General features: G+C 40.9%; 1 protein-coding gene across 1 annotated transcript in view; it reads right to left on the bottom strand.

Moving 5' to 3' along the window:
• Nucleotides 1–1,820: 1,820 nt before the first annotated feature.
• The window catches only part of C7 (complement C7), a 59,260-nt gene continuing 38,410 nt past the window's right edge, over nucleotides 1,821–22,670 (bottom strand). The window contains exons 13-18 of the mRNA XM_038324350.1: nucleotides 20,121–20,208; nucleotides 17,853–17,985; nucleotides 15,089–15,280; nucleotides 7,034–7,127; nucleotides 3,847–4,031; nucleotides 1,821–2,281 (exon numbers count right to left, since the gene is read on the bottom strand). Coding sequence (XP_038180278.1) covers nucleotides 2,100–2,281; nucleotides 3,847–4,031; nucleotides 7,034–7,127; nucleotides 15,089–15,280; nucleotides 17,853–17,985; nucleotides 20,121–20,208 — 874 coding nt within the window. The 3' untranslated portion in view covers nucleotides 1,821–2,099. The remainder of the gene's footprint in view (nucleotides 2,282–3,846; nucleotides 4,032–7,033; nucleotides 7,128–15,088; nucleotides 15,281–17,852; nucleotides 17,986–20,120; nucleotides 20,209–22,670) is intronic.

Raw genomic sequence — 22,670 nt, 5'->3', positions numbered from 1 at the left:
ATTTTCAAAACATCTTCCATGAGTCATTATCAAAAATAACTTTCTTCTTGAAGGCCTATGACAACTATTCTGATTCTTTGTAGGTAAGTGTGGATTCTCTGCCTGGATTGAGAAAAGGCCAGTAGGCATAAGAATGATTGGAGTTGGACACACACACACACACACACACACACACACACACATCCCTCAAAATGCCTATTGACTGCTCCTTCCCTCCTCCCATCCTTCCTGTGACTCATCAGTCCTTTCTGTCCTCCAGGAATGCTGTTGAAACTTCTTTCCCAAACATCTTAGCCTATAAATGTGCTCTTCAAAAAGGTTTGACCAGGAGAGTTTGTGATTTCAGATACTTTTGGGTTTTAGAATATTCGCATGTACATGGTGAGGTATTTAGGAGACTAGGATGCAAATCTAAAGACAGATTTCACGTAACCTGAAGGTCATTTTTTAGGACATGTTTAACACTTTGATTGTGACCTGTCACTATGAGATCAGAGGCAGAATTTTCCACTTGTGGACATTTTCTGTCATGTCATCAATAGGTTTCCAATTTTAAAGCATTTGAGAATTAGGATTTTCACACGGGAGGTGCTCATAAGTAGCTAAAATGTAACTCCAAACTAGAAAAGTAAATAAAGGAAAGACTGGAAGATGTTGAGATTGGTCCTCCTACATCATTCCTTATCTAGTTCTTCTTTGTGCAGGGTAGAAGTCTAAACCCACAGCTCCCTCTAACCAGAGCGCTTAACATGTTTAAATGTATGTTTTCAATAAGTGAAACCTACATCTCTGTATCTTCCATATATTACATCTGCAGCAACCCTCAAGGGAGATTCTAGTATAAAAAGCTAAGTCTGGCCGGGTGATGGTGGCGCATGCCTTTAATCCCAGCACTCGGGAGGCAGAGGCTGGCGGATCTCTGTGAGTTCGAGACCAGCCTGGTCTACAAGAGCTAGTTCCAGGACAGGCTCTAAAGCCACAGAGAAACCTAAAAAAAAAAAAAAAAAAAAAAAAAAAAAAAAAAAAAAAAAAAAAAAAAAGCTAAGTCTGGCTCAGTCATATCAAACACTATACACTTCAAAAAGTTGAAAGAACAGTATCTTGGTTAAGTTGTCTAACTCTTAGCAACTTTAAGTTTGTTTGGAATGTATCTATCAGCCTCAAGAAATATATAGAGATAGTGTTTGTGCATTCTTTAAATTCTACATCAGCCCACACACTTCACCCCACAGCTCATTTTTTGTTTATTTTTGATGAAAGATGAATAAGAAATAAACCAAATGCCAATGTTGTGTTCTTCTGGAAAAATCTAGGGGAGTAGCCACTTTAGAGAAGACTGTTCTCAAATATGCATCACTCAATAGCTCTAGCAGAAACTGGTGCTTCTTTGAATAACAGAGTGATTTCGGCACTTGCATTTGACAGATAATAAAGAAAACCTCCCAAGAGACTGAATCGTATTTGTTCCCAGACAAGAAAACAGACGGTGCCCTGTGACCACAGCATGATGAATTCTGCTCTGACATTTGAATGGTTCAATCTTCTGACAAGAATAAGGATCCCACACATGGGGCTGACTTTGTAGGACAAAGTATGACATTCCCTCTCAGGATGGAAATAATTGCATCTGTTTCTTTCAATGTGTGTGTGTGTGTGTGTGTGTGTGTGTGTGTGTGTGTGTGTGTTTGATTTCACTGAGGAAAGTCAACCTTGCTAATCAGGAAATTATGTTCCTTCTGTTTTTCTCACCAATCCATAGGCCATGGACTAGGTCATTCATATTTAACAGAATCACAGGATGAATGGGGAACGAAACCATCTCTAGTCCCATCCTTTAATTTTACAAACACACATACACACAAAAGTCAAAGACCAACATGTTTTTCCAAGAACTCATAAGTAGCTCATGCCATTGGGAAAACAAAAAGATTGTTTGCACAGGTGTCTGAACACAGAAGGAAGGAATATATACCAGAGGGAAAGGAGAAAAGATGGTGCCTTCATGGTGGGAAAGTATTCTAAGTACCAGATACAGATGTTTTAACTCATCATCCATTGACCACTAGGCTCTGATGAAAAGGACCAAGGCTCCCTGGGTCCTACTGGGCTTCTTCAACACAGGGCTTTATGGCTGTTATGGAGATGCTCTGCCCTCTGCATCTTAAGACACCTGCCTCACACTCGGACATCGTCTCCTCCTTGCCATTCACATCCACGCAGATGCTGTACCCTGCTTCCTGGCACTCCGAAGCTTCTCTGCAGACGCATTTGCTGTTCTGACCTGGAAGAACAAGTGGGAGAGACTTAATGGCACATTGTGGATGTTGGAGACTCAAAGCACATCCCCTGCAAACCAATGGCATGGTGATTAGGGAGCCCCTGCCTTGAGTTATCCAATAAACTATCTGCTGGAAGTGCAGGAAGACCAGGAAATGGGGCTGTTTTGTTTCACTTGGTATAAATGGGCTTTGAAATTGGTGCCAGGCTTTCTACTGGCTGGTCACATCTGAGGCAGGTCTACCCAAGTCAAGAGTTCTTCCTCTCTTTCCTCATATAGGCAGCAATCCTTGTGGGCCAGAAATCAAGGATAATTCTTTGTTCCCCAGACCAAATAAGAAGGTTTCAGCAGAGAGTGGAGGGAGAATGAAAGCTAGAGACCCAGAAAGAAAAGAAGAAAAAGTTCTTTGAGGGAGAAATTATGGCATTGACAAGGGCACTTGTCCTATAAAAACTAATCAGAAACAAGAACACATTGGGGGGGTAGCTTGGTGGGAATCCATCACCTGGGTCCTCCGGGGGAGAATAAGCGGGTCAGCCAGAGAACAATAAAGCATCAATGAGCCTGATGTGATTAGAGTTACATATATTGTCATCCTACTGCAACTTAAGAAGAACTGAGGGAAAGGTCCCCATGTGGTACACAGGACAGAGAATCAGGAACCTTACAAATGTCACTATATATCACATAGTTCAGTTTCCAAGTCTACAAGGACAGAAACCCTGGGCAGAAGCTTGGCTCCTGCAGCCTAGCCCTTTCCCTTTCGCCATATTCCCCAAAGCATGGGTGGTGTTTAATATCATTGCTAATCTCTGGTTAGCCATGTCCTAGGATAATGAACCACAATTGGAGAAAGCAGCTCCTTTATCTAGTCTCTTCAGGATTCTGATTATTTCAAGAAGGGTCAGCTTGGCACTCTAACACTTTTTAAACACCCCTTACAACAAGGAGAGGTGCTCAGAGCAGCACCTGGCTCAAATCTTCAACTTTACTTTGTTCCACTGTGTGTGTGTGTGTGTGTGTGTGTGTGTGTGTACATGTGTGTGTGTGTGTGTGTGTGTGTGTGTATTCACACACCATGATGTGCATGTGGATTCCAGGGACAGAACTCGGATGTCAGTCTTAGCCATAAGCACTTTTACCCACTGAGCCATCTAATCGGCCCAGGGAAACTTCTTCACAGGGGTGTAAAATACAACGAACCAATTTTTAGAAGGTATTTTTCTGTAAGTCCTCTTTTTCCTTTAATCTTTTTCATTTTTATTTTTATTTTATGCACACGGGTGTTTTGCCTGTATGCATGCATGCATGCCTACAATGAAGATAGGCTGAGAATTAGTGGGGCTTAGAGGGACACTTAGATGATCAGGAATGGATTTTTACCCTCTGACACTCATCATCCAACACCCTCTCTAGGGAGGGAACTCAAGAGGAAGTTTACTGTCAAGCTAACCTAATATATTTAACATTTTGAGGTATCTGCTGATAAATGGGAAAGTACATTGCTCGAAACTCCTGGCACCGTTGCCTTGGCATTTGTACAGTCACAAACATGGAAGGTTCCTTACCATCACATTTGCTCCATGGCGGACATGCACCACAAGCTTTCTCAGCTGATGCAGGAGGAGTACAGCTGTCCTTGCCAACGAGGGTATAATTTTTTCCCTGACAGTGGAGAACGTGCATCTTGCACACGGTCAGAGACAGTACCCTTCTGCCTCTCGCGTCTCGAGCACATACATCCAAGGAAGATCTAGAAGGAGCATTTTAATTACGTTATTGGCAAGATTTATCTTCTTCAGAGCTGAGGAAGGTAAACAAAAGTAAGACTTCATGTTCACAACTCTACAATGCAACCAACACAACAACAACAAAAACTGTTTTCTCTTCATGTGCTTACAGGTTTTATATGCCCAGATACCTAGCCCTGGTTTATCTTCATCTAGGACAGACCAGATGCGACAAATTGGATGAGAAGGTGAGGTCTGCCAGCAACTGCAGATGGATTGATACCAAAGGAAACAGAAAACCAGCAAAGACCAAGCACCCCCAAGAGATCATGTGAAATCACTGGCTTCCGAGCTCAGCAACCCTCTGAGGCTGTAATTGTGCGCTGTTCACTAGAGTCCTTAAGTAAACAAGTGAAGATGAACTATTTCTCGATGCTGTCTTAAAGGTTTATTTGTATTGTTTTAATTAAGTATACATAGATCTGTGTGCATGCGGCTGTGCACACGAGTGCAGAAGCCAGAGGGCCGAGATTTCCTAGAGCTGGAATTACAGACGATTTTGCCTGATGTGGGTTCTGGGAACCAAATTCGACCCTCTGGAGAAGCAGCAAGTGCTCTTAACCACTGACTCATCCCTCCAACCCCTACAATGTGATTTTTTTTTTAAAGAAAATATCTGTGTAGCCAGTGATATAGATTGTTGAATAAAGACACTTGCCACCAAATCTAATGATGTGAGTTTGGTTCCCCAGAACCAACAAGGTGGAAAGAAAGAGATCCAAACCCAGCAAGCTATCTTCTGACTGTCTCACTTGTGCTGTGACTTGGTAACCTCCCCCTGCCAATAGAAGTGACTGTGCTTACAAAGGATTTAGAAATATTTCCACTAAACATGCTAGTGTGTGGTTTTTTTTTTCTGTTGTTAAAATGGTTTGTAGTGATTTGAAAGAAAATGGCTCCCAAAGGGAATGGCATTACTGGGGGGGATATGACCATGTTGGAGTAGGTGTGGCTTTGTTGGAGGAAGTGTGCCACTGTGGAGGCGGACTCTGAGGTCTCATATGTGCTCAAGTCATGCAGACCACTTTCTGCAAGCCAAGATGTAGGACCCTCAGCTCCTTCTTCAACACCATGTCTGCCTGCATGCTGCCGTATCTCACCATGATGACAATGGACTGAACTTCTGGAAATGTAAGCCACCCCAAATAAATGGTTTTCCTTCATAAGAGTTGCTGTGGTCATGGTGTCTCTTCACAGCAGTAGAAACCCTAACTAAGACATGGTATGATATAGCTATTTAGAAACATCATTTTAAAAAGGAATTTTCCCTAAACTGGGCAGAGTGGCACACGTAGTCTCAGAATTTGAGAGAAGGAAGCAGGAGGATGAGATATTCAAGGCCAGTCTCAGCTACACAATGAGTTCAAGGCTAGCCTGGATATACAAGACCTGTCTCAAACTACCCCCTGAACCCTATACTCCCCCCACCAAAAAAAAATCCATTTCTGAATAATGATGGGTATGAAAAGTATCGTTGCAGGGGAAAGTCTTACACAACAAAGCATGTTTTATATACTTGTCAGGAAGACCTTACTTTCACATACTTCATTTTCTTTTTCTCTTTGCCCTAGAGCTAAATTTCTCTGGAGTAGCTTATATAGAAAAAAATTATTATGGATAAATCTTTTTCTCTGTTTATTTAAAATTTGAATATAGCTACTTAGAGTGGTTTAAGAAGCAGAAACTTTACAATGAGATGTTGATATTGGCATCTGAATCTGTGAAATTATACTAAAAATCACGCCATGGCTATGAATGACAGAGTGAGGATAAACTGAGGGAGACGGAGGAGTTAGAAAGAGAAAAAATGATTGAAATAAATAATAGTTATAAGACAGCAATAACAGAGTTGGAACAGAAGGACAAAAACGTATCTGGACTGATCACAATCTCACTAATTTTCTGCATATGAAAAGTCATGATAGGTTATCATTATCCTCTAACATTAATTCAAGAAGTAGATATGGGTTTTGAGGAGCATGGAAACTACAAAATATTCAGTAAATTGCTGTTTTGGTTCTTAAAGATGAACCAACTTAAGTCCTTAATCTTAAAAATGAAAATGGTCCAGAGACTGAATGTCTCCTATGTCCTCTCAGACCCTTCTTCATTCCTACTCATCTTCTTTGAAATATGGCATGAAAGAACCATATGAGACCATGCTTATCCTGTAGTTGTGAGTGGTTCTGTCATTGTGGAGCCCCGGTGGAGCAGTTTTAACCATGAAAGGAAGTGTTTATAACCCTGGATTCGACCTGTGGTGCCTCTCAAGTCCCTAAAGGGAGTCTGCTCCTCCTTAGCAGCCATCCTGCCATAGCAGTATCTGTCTTCAGATTTCATAAATGTCTTTCTCCCTCTTTCAGGCCTGGGCATGGATATACACACATACAAGATTATTGTTTGCTTTATTCTGCCCACGTTTTTGTAGGCATGCTGATAAACCTCTCCTAGTCCTCTCCAAATTGTACAACCTGCATCTTGCTAGGCTCTTGACACAGGCATGCAGGAGCTACTTCCCAAATCCTTCTAAAAGCAGTGACCAGAAACTGGTAGCCTTCCTAGAAAGTAGATCTAGAAAGGAAGCTTCCGGCATCAGAAAAGCGGCTGCTCTATTATCTATTGGCATTGCTTTTCGAATTTTATGTCCAACGGGAATCTCATCCTAATCCTCCAAGGCTCTAAGTCATCAGGTGACAGTACTGTCATTTTTGCCTCAGTTTATATATAGAACAAGCAGTGTTCAAGTGGCCCTTCAGTGTTCTTGCCCCTTCAGATTAGAATCCTGCTTAACACCATGGCTGTCACCCTACGTATGTGACCTGCAACGGCAACAATGCGACAGATTAAAATGCAAAGACTCTTAGCTATTCATAAGCTATACTGTCACCCGATAAGCTGTTCGAAGCCACCCCATTTACCCTGGATAAAAGCAGATAGAAGAGGGGGTGGCAATGACAGAGCTTACCCACACTCGTAGGGCATTTTACAGACGCACTTCGAGTTCTGCCGTTTCTCCCAGGGCTGACATGCAGGAGCTGCTGGTGGGAGAGTGGTGGTGTCTGAAAGAAACGTTGAAGAGAGATGTGATTCTCAGTAGAAGACAACTACTTTACAATAGAACTTGCTGAATCAGGATCTGTAGGAGTCTCAGTTGTAAGGATTTTCTATAGTAAAAAGATGTGGATTTGGGTGGGTGGGGTAGTGGGGAGGATGAGGTTGGAGAAAGGGGAACCATAAAAAAAATTGCGTTAAAAAATGCATTTTCAATTTTAAAAATTAAAAAAAAAAACTGTCACCTCTCGTCCCTAACCAAGCAACCATCTCTAATCGACATCTGCTTGCAAAGGAAAAATTAGTTTTCTCCAGTAGCATCTCACTGGGTATATTAAACGCACTTAAGGGTGGGCTCTGTGCCCAGCAGGGGAAGGACAACACACAATGAACTCGATGGTTTTTCTGTAAATTTTTTGTCTCATATTGCTTGTTAGAGCATTTTTTGGACATTACTGGTCTTTTACTTGTATATTATGGTCTTCAGTTTTGTGTTTTTATGGTGCATGTATAGTTTGTATACATTTATGTGTTTCTTTTTTAAAATTCTGGTTTATCTGGATTTGTTGCTGTTTACCTGCTGTTTTCTAAAGAAAGAGAAGATGGACATGGAATTTTCGGTAAGGATCTGGGGAGGATGCAGGAGGAGTTGGGGGAAGAGAAACCATAATCAGAATATATTATAGGAAAAAATAGTTTCCAGTTAAAAATTATTTACATATTTAGGTGTGTGTGTGTGTGTGTGTGTGTGTGTGTGTGTGTGTGTAACAGCAATTAAATAAATAGAATGCCATGGATTTGAGAGAAAGCCAGGAGGTGCATTGAAGTGGCTGGAATGAGGAAAGGGAAGCAGAAAAATAATGCAATTATATTTTAATTTCAGGAAATAAGAAAATTTAATGCCTACATTATAAAACTCTGAAGCATTTCACGCTATAAAACCCTGCAGAGTGGCAACAGCTACCCCTTCCCAGGCATGTTGAACTGATCATGCACGGTTCATACACTTGATGCTTGATCCCTGCTAACAAGCTCCTATGTAAGAGATGAAAAGCCTGGAAATGGAAGCTATTTCAGATATTGAACAAATGTTCACATTTGAATCCAGGGTTGTGAAGCAGGTTCCCTTTCACGAAGCCGATCCCTGAAAACTGTGACTTTGGACTGCATTTCACCACAAGGCCCACACAGGCCACAAAGCCACAGAAGAACTCAGAGCGCTGGAGCGATGGTTCAGCACTTCTGAGCCCTGACCAATTTTCCAGAGAATTCGGATCTGATTCCCACTGCCCACATGGCAGCTCACAACTATCTGAAACTCCCATTCCATGGGATCTGATGTCCTCTTCTTTTGTGGGTACCAACCATGCTTGTGATGCACATAAATACATGCAGACAGAACACCTATATATATTAAATAAATAAACTATTTTTTAAAAGGAACATATGTTGGAGAATTTTCTGGTATCCAAGGTACAAAGGTACCATAGCCTCTCACATGCAAATGTCCAGGTGGTCTTCCCTCAACAGTGTGCTTATGTCTGGAGTTGCTTACATTAAAAATATTCTATGTAGAAGCTCATTATTTTAAGCAAGCTATTGTTTGAATTTTGCTAGGAAAGCACCTTGGTGTGGCTTCCAGTACCATAGATTGAAAACCTTTGCCTTGACTCTGGCAGATGGCAATGTGAAGTCTAAAATACTCATTTTTTTTTCCACTTTCTGCTTGCTTCATTTTAATGAATATCATTTGCATCAAACTTTTGGGCATAAAATTAGATATTCATATAGTAGATTATAAAGATAGTTTTATTAGAAGAACATATTTTGTTATTTTTAACTGCACTCATTTACTTAGCGTGTGCATGGATATGGCGCACATGGAGAGATCAAAAGACAACTTCCACCGTGTTAGTCCTGGGGGACCAAACTAAGGCCACCAAGTTTGGCACCAAGTGACTTCATACACTGAGCCATCTCCCTGTCCTAAGGGCATAATTTTATAAGTAAAAACAGCATAGAGTACATATGTCCCTTACTGTAGGAAATATGAAAAAGTTAGACAAGATAATACAATCTCCCAAGAAATTCACAAAACTGGAAAAACAGTAACAATATGAAATGTCTTCCACAGCTAGAAGTCTCAATAACAGTCATGTCCTCTAAACACTTCAACTTGATGCAATGGCACTCCAACTGCAAAACGGAAGCTGAATCAGATCCTAGAAATAATAATTGCATAAGGGGGAAACATGGTTCTGAATAATAGGTTAGTCGATAGCATCCTAGTAATGTTACTTTCTCAATTTGTTTTTGCTTTGTTGTTTCCTTTGCTTTTGAGACAAAGTCTTATAATATAGCCCAGGTTAGCCTCAAAGTTGAGGTCCTCCTATCTGGGCTGTTAAATACTAACGTGGCTTGGGAAGTGGTCTAAATAAGAATGTCCCTATCCACACCATGGGTGCATATATTTTCATTCTCAGTCCCCAGTTGAACTGTTTGAAAGGTTTAGGAAGAGTGTCCTTGGTGGAGGAGGTGTGTTATTAGGGGTGGGCTTTGAGGTTTCAACACCCATACCAGACTCTCTCTCTGTCTCTCTCTGTCTCTCTCTGTCTCTCTCTCTGTCTCTCTCTCTCTCTCTGTCTCTCTCTCTCTCTCTCTCTGTCTCTCTCTCTGTCTCTCTCTCTCTCTGCCTGCTGTCTGTAGATCAGGAATACAAAGTTCTCAGCTGCTTCTCCAGCACCACGCCTGCCATGATGATAATGGACTAACCTTCTAAAACTATAAGCAAACCCCAATTAAATTCTTGCTTTCCTATGAGTCACTTTGGTCACAGTGTCTCTGCAGAGCAATAAAACAGTAACTAAGACAACAGATATGGGCCACCACATCTGGCGGTTTCTTTGCTTTCATCAACTATGTTAAGGCAATTTACGAAAAAAGTGAAGATAGGTGAAAATGTATAGAATCTATATTTTGCAACTTTTCTGAGATCTAAAATTATTTCAAAGCAAAACGGTTTTCTATTTTTTTTAGAAGCATGTATTCTGGACTGAATTAAAAATATCTCCCATAAGCTCATGCATTTGAGCACTTGGTGGCACCATCTGAGGAGATACGGAACCTTTAAGAGGTACAGTCTTCCTAGCGAAAATATATCGTTAGAGGTGGGCTTTGAGAATTCAGCCTTTGATCAAGTTGATTTCACCCCAGAGAAGAAGGGATAGTTCAATATACAAAAGTCTTTCAATATAATCTACCATATAAATAAACTGAGAATTCACCCTGGCCCCACCTCCAGTTCTCCTTCTCTGTTTCCTAGGTGCAGTTGTGGTGTAATCAACCAGCTTTCAGCTTCTGTCACCTGATCCCACCCCCACCACCAACACCATTATAGACTCCCCCTCTGGAACCAAATAAACTCTTTCGTAAATTGCTTTGGGTCATAGCATTTTATCAAAGCAACAGAAAAGTCATGAATACAACTCATACGCTAATAGATTTCATTATGATAGCTTCTTTGATGAGCATCATTGTATTTTGTTGTATTAAGCTCCCTATTACTCTCTCACCTTCCTCTCCCTCTTGCTGGTTCCCTTCTTCCTGCTAAATAGCCATCTACTTTAATATCAAATACATTTAGTATTGTTGCTTTTATTTTTTTTGTTGTTGTTTATATGTGCACACATATAAACAGGGACATATGTATCACAGTGTGTGTGAGTGTGTGTGTGTGTATGTGTGTGTGTGTAGGTCAGAGGACAACTCTCAGAAGCAAGTTCACTTTTTCTACCCATTTTGGAGGCAGGGTTTCTTGTTTCACCCCACACTCCAGATAGCTGACCTATGGCCTTCCATTTCACCATAGAGGGCTAGGATTACAGACGCTCACTACTGTATTTGTTTTTTTTACTTGGGTCCCAAGGGTCAAACTCAAGTCGGCAGGCTTGTATAGCACATGCTCCTACCTGTTAGCCACATTATCAAGTCTCATACACATATTTCTAAGTGTACATTGTACATATGAGAGGAAAACATGTTTGTCTCATTCTGCTTGCCACAGTGATCTCCAGCTCCACTATTTTCTTTCAAATAATACCGTTTTGTTTTTCTTTGAGGTGATGAAACCCCTCTGTGTTTATATGCCACATTTTCTTCTAATTTTTAAATTTGTATTTAATATTAATATTTTTAAAGTCTCAAACTTACACCTCATTCTCACTCCTCGAATACCTCTACTCTCCTCCCACACACACTGCTATCTCCTCCCAACTTCTAATGCTCTTAAATTTTTTAACCCAGTGAGTCCACTTAGTGCTGCCTATATGTGCGTGGGTGTTTGACCATCTACTGGGGCATGGGTAGCCTCCCACAGGCTGCATTCCTGAGGAAAACTGATTCCACACACAGCAGCCATCAATTACCCAGCTTCTCAGCTAGCAGGGGAACTCCAGGACTTCCTTCCTCATGCATGCTGGGATTTCTTTTCCAGTTTGATCTTAGGCAGGTCTTATGTATAATAAATCAAATTTTGTTCGTCCATTCATCTGTTGGTACAAATCTAAGCCGATTCCATCTTTGCTGTTGTAAGTGCCGTAATAAATATGGATGTACAGGTATTTATGTCCTATGATGACTTAGATTCCATCAGGTAAGTAATGTCATTGGAATATATGGTACTTCTAGTTTAGATTTTTTGAGGCATCTGTGAACTGGTTTCCAAAGTGATTGGACTAATTTACATTCCCATCAGTAGTGTATAAAGGTTCCTTGCACTGACAGAAGTTGTGACTGTTTGGTAAAATATTTTTTATTTTATTTGCGAGATCAAAACACATTCATATGCAAAATCCTGGAGACAGGTAGAGATGATAGCTATTCATCACGGGGTGTGCTTTATATTGGTTATCTGCATATTAAAATGATTAAAATAGTGAATCTTATGTATATCTTAGCAAAATTTTTAAATGACTAAATATTTAGACATTAAAAGATCTAGTACTTCATTCACTTATCTATCACTTAACTGATATTTGTGTTTGAGTCTGTATGTGTGTGGAACATGCATGTGTTCGTGTGCTTAGCACGGTTTCTAAAGGATTAAATATTCAAAGGCTAGTACTTTATTCACTTATTACTTAATATCGTGTGTGTGTGTGTGGTAGTGATGGTTGTGTGTATGTGTGTGTGTGAACGTGTGTGTTAGAGGTGTGGGTGTTGGTGGTAGTGAGTGTGTATGTGAATGCGTGTTATTATGTGTGTGTCTATGTGTGAGTGTGAACATGTGTGTTAGAGGTGTGTGTGTGTGTTGGTGGTGGTATGTGTGTATGTGAATGTGCATGTTATTATGTGTGAGTGTGAGTGTGTGTGTTAGAGGTGTGGGTGCTGGTGGTGGTACGTGTGTATGTGAATTGTGTGTTATTATGTGTGTGTCTATGTGTGTGTGTGTTAGAGGTATGTGTGGTGGTGGTGGAATGTGCATATGTGTGTTAGTATGTGTGTGTATCTATGTGTGAGTGTGCATGCGTGCAAGTGTATGTGTATATAGAAGCAAGGGATCAATGTCGGGGTGTCTTCCTCTATCACTCTGAACCTTATTTTTGAGACAAGGCACCTGGAGCTCACCATTTTGGCTGGACTGGCCAACCAGCCAGCTGCCAGCATCCGCCTGTCCCCATGCCCTCAGTGCTTGGAGAAAGGACACCACAACGCCCGGCTTTTCTCTGAAAGCTAGAGATCTGAACTAGGCTCCTGGCGCTTACGCAGCAGACACTGCACCCCCTGAGCCATCTCCCCATCCCCATGCTCAACTGAGATTTTAAAGCACAGGTTCTGAAAGCTGATAAATATGGGAACTTTAGTTTGTTATAGGTTTATTTTAAGTGCACTTATTTTTGTTATCTACCTATTCAGAAAAACACACAGGTCCATAAAACATCCTTAATTAGAACCAACCATAATACCGTTTTCTTCTACTGAGTGGGGGGGCAGGGAAGCACACTAAATTATACTATAAAATGACAGAAGCAAGCACTTCAGAAAAACAACTACCTAATTTCCTCTGGAACCAAAATATATCCTCATTAAGCGTATATTGTTCTCTTTCATCTTAGAATCACAGGTACAGGTGCCTTACTTGACACAACACTGTGCTAGAGGGAGCATAGGAGACAGCAATTGCTTTCTGGAGTGTTCAGAAGAGAGTTTGCACCAGAGCTAATGCAGAAGGTACTCTCCATTAATCCACTCTCCTCCTCTCTACTATCTGTACTGTCACCACAGTTCAGGTCCAATGCAGGGGAACAGGGTTCCAAGAAGTCTGATCTTTCCTGTTGTAAGCATCGAATTCACTTAACTGGATTCGTTATAGAATCTAGTACTTCATCCTCCTGAGAACAGACAGCATTAAAATGTTTATACTGATGACATATGATGTAGAATAGCACGTACATGAGATTTCCCTCTTTCCTGGTTATAATTACTAGAAGCATCTTTCCAGGCTGGAGAGATGGAGCAGCAGTGAGGACTTGCTGTTCTTGCAGCAGCCCTGGGCTCAGCCCATGTCACCCACACACATCTCACTACTGTCATTAACTGCAATTCCAGGGCCTCCAGTGCTCTCTTTTAGCCTCTGCACGTCTTGGTCACACATGCAGTGCACTTACATACATGCAGGTAAAACATGCATACACACACAATACAAACAAACTCATCTTCTTAAATTATTAAGTAAATAACACACTCACATCTATCAATCAATAATCAAGCAATAAATATACTTTAAAAACATATTTGGCCCATTTCAAAACCTCTGAAAATACATAATTTTGTCTTCCTAAATTGTTTTTTACTGTCTTAGGTGTTTATTCTTTGAGACAAGCTCTCTCTACATACCCCTCACTGTCCTGGAATTCACTATGTAGACAAGGCTGGTCTCCTGCTCACAAAGATCTACCTCCTCTGCCTCTAAGTGGTGGGATTAAAGATGTGCACCACAACACCAAATTTATCTTGGGTTCTTAAAAGAATATTCACATGTGACTAATGTTTCGAACACTAGTTTGCTAAGAGTAAAAGAAGACCACCCCAGCTCCCACACTCCCACTCTGAGCTAAAAGCCACGGGCCTGAAACTGAGCTCAAAGTCTCAGGAAGCAGCTATTTGGGGTCTGACTCCAACTCCAGGAGCCAGTGGTTGCAGAGACAGCAGACCCTGCAATCACATAGCTTATCTAAGAAAAACAGTTACCTTCTCCCCCATTCTGCTTCTAACAAGGCCCTCATGTCCCTTCCCTATCCTTAGCTACAAAAACATCAGCCTTAAGCCTACATCTGCATGTCTTGAACTCCAGTAATTGAGAGATTGGGTACTGTGCCTTCATCTTGGGGTAACTAGAATTAGAGACATCACCTCTCTGGTATTAAATAAAGGAAGCTCTACCTGCTGAGCCATCTAGATTCTCCTCTTTTCCTTCCTCCTGAAAACTTAATTCTTCCTTACCCTCACAAGGAGTTGCTTCACTAACAAGATTTTCCTTTGAATAATGTCTACTTCGCAGTGTTAAACATAAATGCTTTACAAATTTTCAACTTTAATATCAATAAATTCTAAGATTCCAGAAATAAAGCATTCAAAGTTGAAAATAAATTATCATCTTGACTCTGAGTTTAGGGAATCAGAAGAAAATCAAACATCAGCTGCAAAAAGCCTTAATTTCCTTGATACTCTGGCAGATACAACTTTCTATGGAGGAGTGAAATTCTATGTGCGGCATCTTCTCCTGTCCCTGCACTCCACAAGTCTATCGTGAGCCGTGAATGGCTGTTACACCATCTACACACTGACCTCATCCTCCTAGGGAGCCAGACGCAGAGAATGACGTGCTGTGCCGGAATGCCATGGCAGTCACCATGAGGACTTTCACCTGTCTGAGCACAGGTGGCACAAAGGAGACGCAGGGGCCACTCACCTTTCTGTACACAGTGGGCATTCTTCAGCTCAGGACTCCATTTGAGGCTGGAGCCGCACAGGAATGCTGAAGGACCTTCTAAGGACATGCCAGCTGCACAGGAGAGGGTCACCTTCTCACCGACCGTGTAAAGGGGCTTCTGGGGGTGGCTCTGCAAGCCATTCATCAATACAGGGGGAGCACAGGCAATTTCTGAAGATGAAGGAGAACAGAATGCAAGGGTCACTGCTTCCCCAAACAACCTTTTTAAAGACAGCCTGGGTGTGTGCTAAGTTCCAGGCTCTGCCTTTTCGCATCAGAGGACGAGCAGGGAAAACAGCGAGTCTACTCATAGGGCACTCCCAAAGGCAGGCTCTGAGGTGTCTGACACATAATTGACCAGCGAATGACTGAAGACAAAATAGCTGCCATCTCCTTCCCCTGCCCTCAAAGCAATGTGACAACCTAAAATGAGCAAGCCTAGAAATAGAGTCCCAAAGCCCAGGCTGCCGCTAAAAGCAGCCTTCACAGCTGCCTCTTATCTGTTGTGAGGTGAGGTCCCACCAGAACTTCCCCAAGAGCTTTGCTCATCTGCATATCATTAGCTCTAATTAGATATATCACTTTTCAAATCTAAAGCACCACCTTTCACCTTGCGGCCGTGAAAGTTTGCGGTGCTCTGTATTTTTCCCCATCTCAAACTTTCCATTAACGGCATTCATTTGTTCAAATCTATTTAAAAACAAAACAGCAGGAAAAAAAGTGGAAAAAATATACATAGTTAGGAAGAGCAGCTCAGAAACCATGACTGGAAACAGAAATCTTTGCCAAGTCCCTCATGGATTTTGGACAAGTATGACGTTGCTCTGTTTCAGCCCTGACTTTACCAGAAGACCAGTTTATTCGTTTCTACAAACACAGTATTTATCATTTATTAAGTGCCTGTATTTTGTCCAATGGGTTGTGTACTGGTAGATAAAGCTATGTACTGGTCACATGCTGTGCTTCAAAATCTGGCCGTGAGTTTGTTTCTGGCGTGATATATCTGCCAGATCTATTACGAGAATGTCCTTCAGCCTCTCTCCAACCAAGACAGACAGGAAGTTTGCTCAAGATTAAAGGAAAAATGTTTCTGAGACTCAGAGAGTTGTCAAACGAGTGCAGATTCAAAGGTCCAAGATTTCAGAGAGGAGAAAGCTAAGGACAGTGGTTACAGATTGGGCAATGCTTTTCTCCATGCGGTATTTGCAAGTTTGAAAAACTAACACAAAATAAAAACTAAGAATGTAATACAGAACAGACAAACTGGGGAGAGAACTGCAACTCAAAGGTTAAATTGTTTCTGGAGCCTGCATTAGAGTCACAGGGTAGAGGACCCAAGGCTCTCATATTGTCAAGAAAAAGGGGGTGGGGCGGACAGCCGAGTAGAAAGTCCAGACTTTTCCTCGCGATCTCTTAGTGGCTAGACACCATAGGAATAAAGGTTAACCAGTCGAAAGCAGCTTCATTGCTGACACCTCCAAAGATGTCATCAAAGCCTCAAATTGTTCTTAAAGTTTTTCATGTGTAGAGTGGCATTTGGTCAGACCTAATCTAATGTTCAAAAACATAAGGACGACCAAAGTTTGACCACTAATAATAAAACAGAAACAAGAGGTGCAAATAATGAGATTACTAAAAATTTATTACTAGCGCCTTGAAAAAGCCGCGGTTACTCTGCTGAGAAATCTAAATGATGTCAAGTGTAGTGGCTCAGCCTAGGAGGCTGAGGCAAGAGGACTGCCATTAGTTGTGGTCAGGTGAGTTCCATGCCAGCTTGGCTACTGAGTAAAATTTTGCCTCGAAAACAAACACACACACAAAAAAAAAAAAAAAAAAAACCTAAATGACAAGATGGAAATTTTCTACAGAGACGTTGGAAAATAGCAGTAGTGGTGGCGCACGCCTTTAATCCCTCACTCGGCAGTCAGAGGAATGGAGATCTCTGAGTTCGAGGCCAGCCTGGTCTGCAGCATGAGTTTCAGGACAGCCAGGGCCACACAGAGAAACCTTGTCTCAAAAATCATAACAAAACGAAACAAAAAAATTGGAAAATATAAATATCAAAAAAAATTAACAATTGGGGGCTGGAGAGATGGCTCAGTGGTTAAGAGCATTGCCTGCTCTTCCAAAGGTCCTGAGTTCAATTCCCAGCAACCACATGGTGGTTCACAACCATCTGTAATGAGGTCTGGTGCCCTCTTCTGGCTAACTGTATACATAATAAATAAATATTTAAAAAAATTAACAATTAAATGGGATTCTTTAAAAAAAAAACTACAACCACGATTACGCAGAAAATTTATGAGTGAAAGATAAACCAATAGAAATACTTACCATGAAAAGCAAAGCAAATTATATAAAGTTTTATATATACAGTGATTTGAGCATCGGCATCCATCTCTCTCAGCTTTCTGACTGCGGATGCTATGAGAGCAGCCACCCAATCTCCCTCCACCAAGGCTTCCTCATCATGAATATACCTTCCCTGTGAACTGTGAGCCAGCATAAGCTTTTATTTCCTTAAGTTGCTTTGATCTGGTATCTTTGTCACTGTGGTGAGAAAAACAGCTGATGCAGGCTCCTGACAGCCTTTCAGGAAAAGGAGATAAGTTGCTGATGCCGTCAAGCTGACGGTGATTTGTTCTAGAGTGTTGGGGTTAACATGACTATTGTGTATCTTGATTCACCTCTTTCTCTATCACTCTGTCATCTTAGGATATATCCTACAGCCACGACCACTCACTCTGACAACGCATTTCTCCGACAAGCCACTGCAAATCTTCTCCACATCTGGCAATGGGATCTCCAACAAGGGAATACCCTTCATTGCAAGCATACACTATGGTTTTCCCGACAGGAAACATGGTACCTTCATCCTAAACAAAGGCAAAAGATGGAGAAAGGTTGAGTTTGCGCATTTTTCATTAATGAAATGTTTCTTTAGGTTTATTTATCCTGCAAACCATAATTAACTTTAAGCATTGGTGAACCTACTTTCAAGCAATTGATTTAGAAAACCAATATAAAGCATTTTACCCTGTAAGGGTCTATTCAACAACACTAGTACCACCATTGATTGAAATAAAGCCATAAATGCCAACATATAGCAGACGTATAGACTGTTCCCCAAATACAAAGTGCTGCACTGAGCGTTTGACTAAAATCACTTTAGTGGACACCATTATAGTGATTTTCTTCCCTTACACTTGCAGTAAAAAGCAGTTTGCCATCAGATTTTGGAAGCAGTTTTTTTCCCATCAATTCTTCATCTGAAGGATGCATATTCTGTTCATTGACAACACTACCTAATAAAATGTCAGCATAACAAAAATATTCCCATCTTCTCAATATCATCATGAAAGTCTTTCTCATTGATGACATTTTATCAGCTCGAAGTTTGCTTTGCTTTTTGAGATAGGGTCTCACTGTGCCTCTCAGGCTAACCTGAAATTTGCTAAGGAGTCCTACCTGGCCTCAAGCTCAGAACCTTACCCTTCTAACTCCCAAGTGCTGGGATTACCACCATGTGCTACCATATCTAGCTCACTGATTACTTTAAAAAAATGCTGTTGATCTCCTCCTCCCACTCTTCACTATAGTTATGGAAACGCTGCTATGAATGGATTACATAGGTTATTATTAGCCTATAATGTTGGGAGGCAAATTGTCATAATAAAGGAAGGAATTTCAAATCCTAGCCTGAGAGGGGATAATGACCCACATTTGGGGTTCTTGCTTCCTTCTCTGGTTCTCCCCACCCTGGGGAAATCCCAATTTTCTGGTGCCTCATTATCATTGCCAGACTTAGTCTGCCTCCTTCATAGAAGCTAAAGGAAACAATAGAGAAGGTACATGTCAGTTTTTTTACTGTAACCCCGAGGCCTTCTGCTACTTTGCAAGAGGGACTTCATGATGAGAAGGTTTGACTCAAGACCGTCCAAACATTTCTACACCGAAACCACTTTCAGAAACCAGAAAAGAAGATTTCCAGGCTCCACCTGCGACCTACTGAGTCAGAAAGGGTTGGAGGATGGGAATCAAACAGCAGCGTCTATTTGGAGGTTCCTGAGTGACCTATGTGGACATTCTGAAACAGTATTTAAAAATATTGGCTCCTAAAAAAAAAAAGCAAAAGAGCTTCATAGGCTGCTAAGATGTATGAGTTTATATTGCTCTAAACATGTTTCATTCAAGCCCCACAGATCATGGTGAGTGTGTAGAACATTCTACCATCCTCTACCTCATCTCCTTCTTCCTTTGCCTTCTCATTTTCTCAACAATATATACATTTGTGGAAACTTAAGCAAACTCTCATTATTGTAAGCTTAAGAGCCTAGAATTTAAGAATCAAAATGTCCCCCGAAGGAGATAAAGTTGGCAGCATTGAAAGCATCCTCATGAAGCATATCAATTGTGTGAGCCATGAAGAGATCTCATTGAATTTGGACTCAAAACTCAATTGTAAGAAAACCTTGGACCAGAACTAATTAAGACCATCACAATGCCAAGTGACATTATTAGAACAACCAATGAGAAATGACCAGGGTCCTTTCATAACAATAAAAATTGGTAAAAGTATAATAGCCTCCATCTATTAGACAGTGATTAAAAATATCTCTGGAGGTAAATAAAATACTTCATGATGAAACTTTTTAAGATAAGCCTTTTCCAATGAAAAGAATAAAGAAGATTCTTTAGTCTTAAGAATTTGTGTGTACATTGACACTTAGTAACATTGGCAATGTTGACTAGCCCTCTGGCATGATGGTAACTCCCATTCATCAGGTGGCAGTAGTGACATCCCAGACCATAGAAGGAATGTTACCTTCTACAAACTTTGAATCACCTTGGGACAAAGAAAAAATGTCATAAATGAAATCCTCCACTACTGAAGTTAAAGCACCTATAAAATATTTTACCACTATTTCACCAGGGAGAAGGAGATAGATTATAGCCAAGAGACAAAAGCAGTAATATTTATAAAGGAAAAAGGTATCTTTTCATAACCAACTTGAACAAATCCATCTTTTAAGGCAGGAGGTGATGGGCAGAATCCTTTGGGAACCAAAGACAAAGGAAAGCAATGTGGTGCAAGTAATCTGTAAGAAAAAAAAAAAAACAGAAACAAATGGAAATCAATGTGATTGGTTTCCACAATTTAGATGGTATATTATATTATCTATATTTTTCATTTATATCTGAATGTATGCAAGTAGAAAGTACAAGACCATGGATAAATATTTTGGTCATTCTCAGAACCAAATATGTGACCACATTATATTTTTTAAATACCTTGAGTATAAACTCAATCTAGCAAAAGACAGTGATTTAAGTATCTACAGGATCAGTAGTATGAGAAGCAAGCAGGAAGAAAGATGAAAGTCTTTGGGTAATACATCTACATTATATGATTTCTAGAGTTTATTTCTTTCAGATATTGCTGTCTCCTGCTGTTGGGTTCTGAAATTCTTTGATCACAAAATTAATTCTATCTACTTGGTGAAAGAATAGCAAGTCTAAAAGGAGCAGAGATCGTTAATGCCCACATCACCACAGTATTCCTGAGAATTTACCATCACTGTGATCATGCCAGCAGAAGCTTATAATTGTAATGATAATGGAGAATCATCACTAAACAGTGATTGTCCGTGGTGCCTCTGTGCTCATTTTACTACCAATCCTCTCCAGTGAGCGAAATCTGAGTGAGAGGAACCCAAGTAGGCTGTGGCACTTCCTTCTCAGCCAAATTTTTCATCTTTTGCAACACCCCAAGGAAATCAGAAATGTGAAGTAATAATCAAAATTTTCCTATATCTACCAATCATGAGGACACATTCCCTCATTAGAGGAGGAGGAGGAGGAGGAGGAGGAGGAGGAGGAGGAGGAGGAGGAGGAGGAAGAAGAAGAAGAAGAAGAAGAAGAAGAAGAAGAAGAAGAAGAAGAAGGAAGAAGAAGACAGCAGACAAGGAAAGAAGAAAGAAAGAAAAAGAAAGAAAGAAAGAAAGAAAGAAAGAAAGAAAGAAGAACAGGAGGCAGAGATCACTTCCATGTCTCCCTTAAAATGTTCCCCACTCTCTCTGGCTTTGTATATAAAGGTTTGTTATTCCTCCACTTGACAGACTTAGTTCTGTGTAAAAGGCAGAGACCTGCTTCCCACACTCATCCTCTTGGAGGTACAGTGCATTCTCACGATAACCCACATGTCCTTCCCCACTGACATTGGTTATTGTCATTTTATACAAGGCATGAAAGACTGAAGGTCAAGGCAGCCTATGCCTTCATCTATCACACACCTGAGCTCCTTGTTTCTTTCTTTAACTCACATGGCCTCCAAATTATCTTACTGAAATCTTTTGTATGGTTTCTGAACTTTTGGAATGTGGCACAAATGGACCAACAAATGCACTTTGGGAGTCTTTCAGATAGGTCCACTGGAAAAGTACCCCAAATGCCACACACGATACCCCCATTCAGCTGTTAAAATGAGATCAGTCATTACTCCAATTCCAAAACAGCAACTAGCATTTTTTTTCTTCAGACTGAAAATGACAAGGAGATAAAAATTGACTCAAAAGACCCAAAAGAAATGGAGCCTGTTTCTTTTGTGGCTAAAAGCCAAAAATTACTTTGTACCTCTTTGGCCAACTCATCTTTGCCAGGTGCCATGGATTCCAGAAGCACTGGGAGCTGTGATCCAGGGCCTGGCTCCTAAATGATTTTAGAGTTACCGCTTTACAACAATAAAGTCCCAGTAGGAGGAAACTCCTCTAGAGCTGGAGAGATGGCCCAGTGGTTGAGGAGACCTACTGCTCTTGCAGAGGACCAGAGTGCTGTTCCGAGCCTCCAAGTCAGAGGACTTATAACAGCCTATAACTCTAGCTCCAGGGGAATCTTTAACCTCTAACCTTCTTGGGTATGGGCACTCGCATATAAATATACAGAGGAAAAAAAAAAAAAAAAAAAAAAAAAAAAAAAAAACGCCTTCTGAACCGAAAACTTTAGTGAAGCCAGATCAATCACTTGGCCCCTGAGTGGGCAGGCTCACCTTAAGCTATGCGATCTTTAGACAGAATAATATTTCTGTTTGGCAGAATAATTATCCCTTTATTGAGATACTATACTTTGCCTTCGCTGACCACTCCCTAGCACAGTCTCTTACAGAGCACCACCATGCTGCTTTACATATTAATTACTCAGGAAAATATAGCTTTTCTTTTTCTGTCTGTCTCTGCTCAACTTTGGATTTCCCTGCATGTGACACTTTTTTATTTGTTCCCTAAAGCTCCCCTCCCCATCACATAACTGCTAGTGTGTCACATGCCTGACCTCCATGTTAGTTTAAATAGCATGACTTTCTTCCTTCCTTCCTTCCTTCCTTCCTTCCTTCCTTCCTTCCTTCCCCCATTCCTTCTTTTCTCCCACTCTTCCTCCCTCCCTCCCTTCCTTCCCCCCTTCCTTCCTTCCCTCTTTACTCTTCCATTTTTCTCCTCTGGGAAGTGGATGAGATTTATAGCTCGCTCACCATAGGAGTGTTTCTTTTAAACTCTGATAAAATTGCCTC

The sequence above is a fragment of the Arvicola amphibius genome, chromosome 3, assembly GCF_903992535.2.
Source record: "Arvicola amphibius chromosome 3, mArvAmp1.2, whole genome shotgun sequence".
In the NCBI taxonomy this organism is placed as follows: Eukaryota; Metazoa; Chordata; class Mammalia; order Rodentia; family Cricetidae; genus Arvicola; species Arvicola amphibius.
Note: the sequence above shows the minus strand (reverse complement) of the source record. Positions and strands in the feature narration are given on the sequence as shown.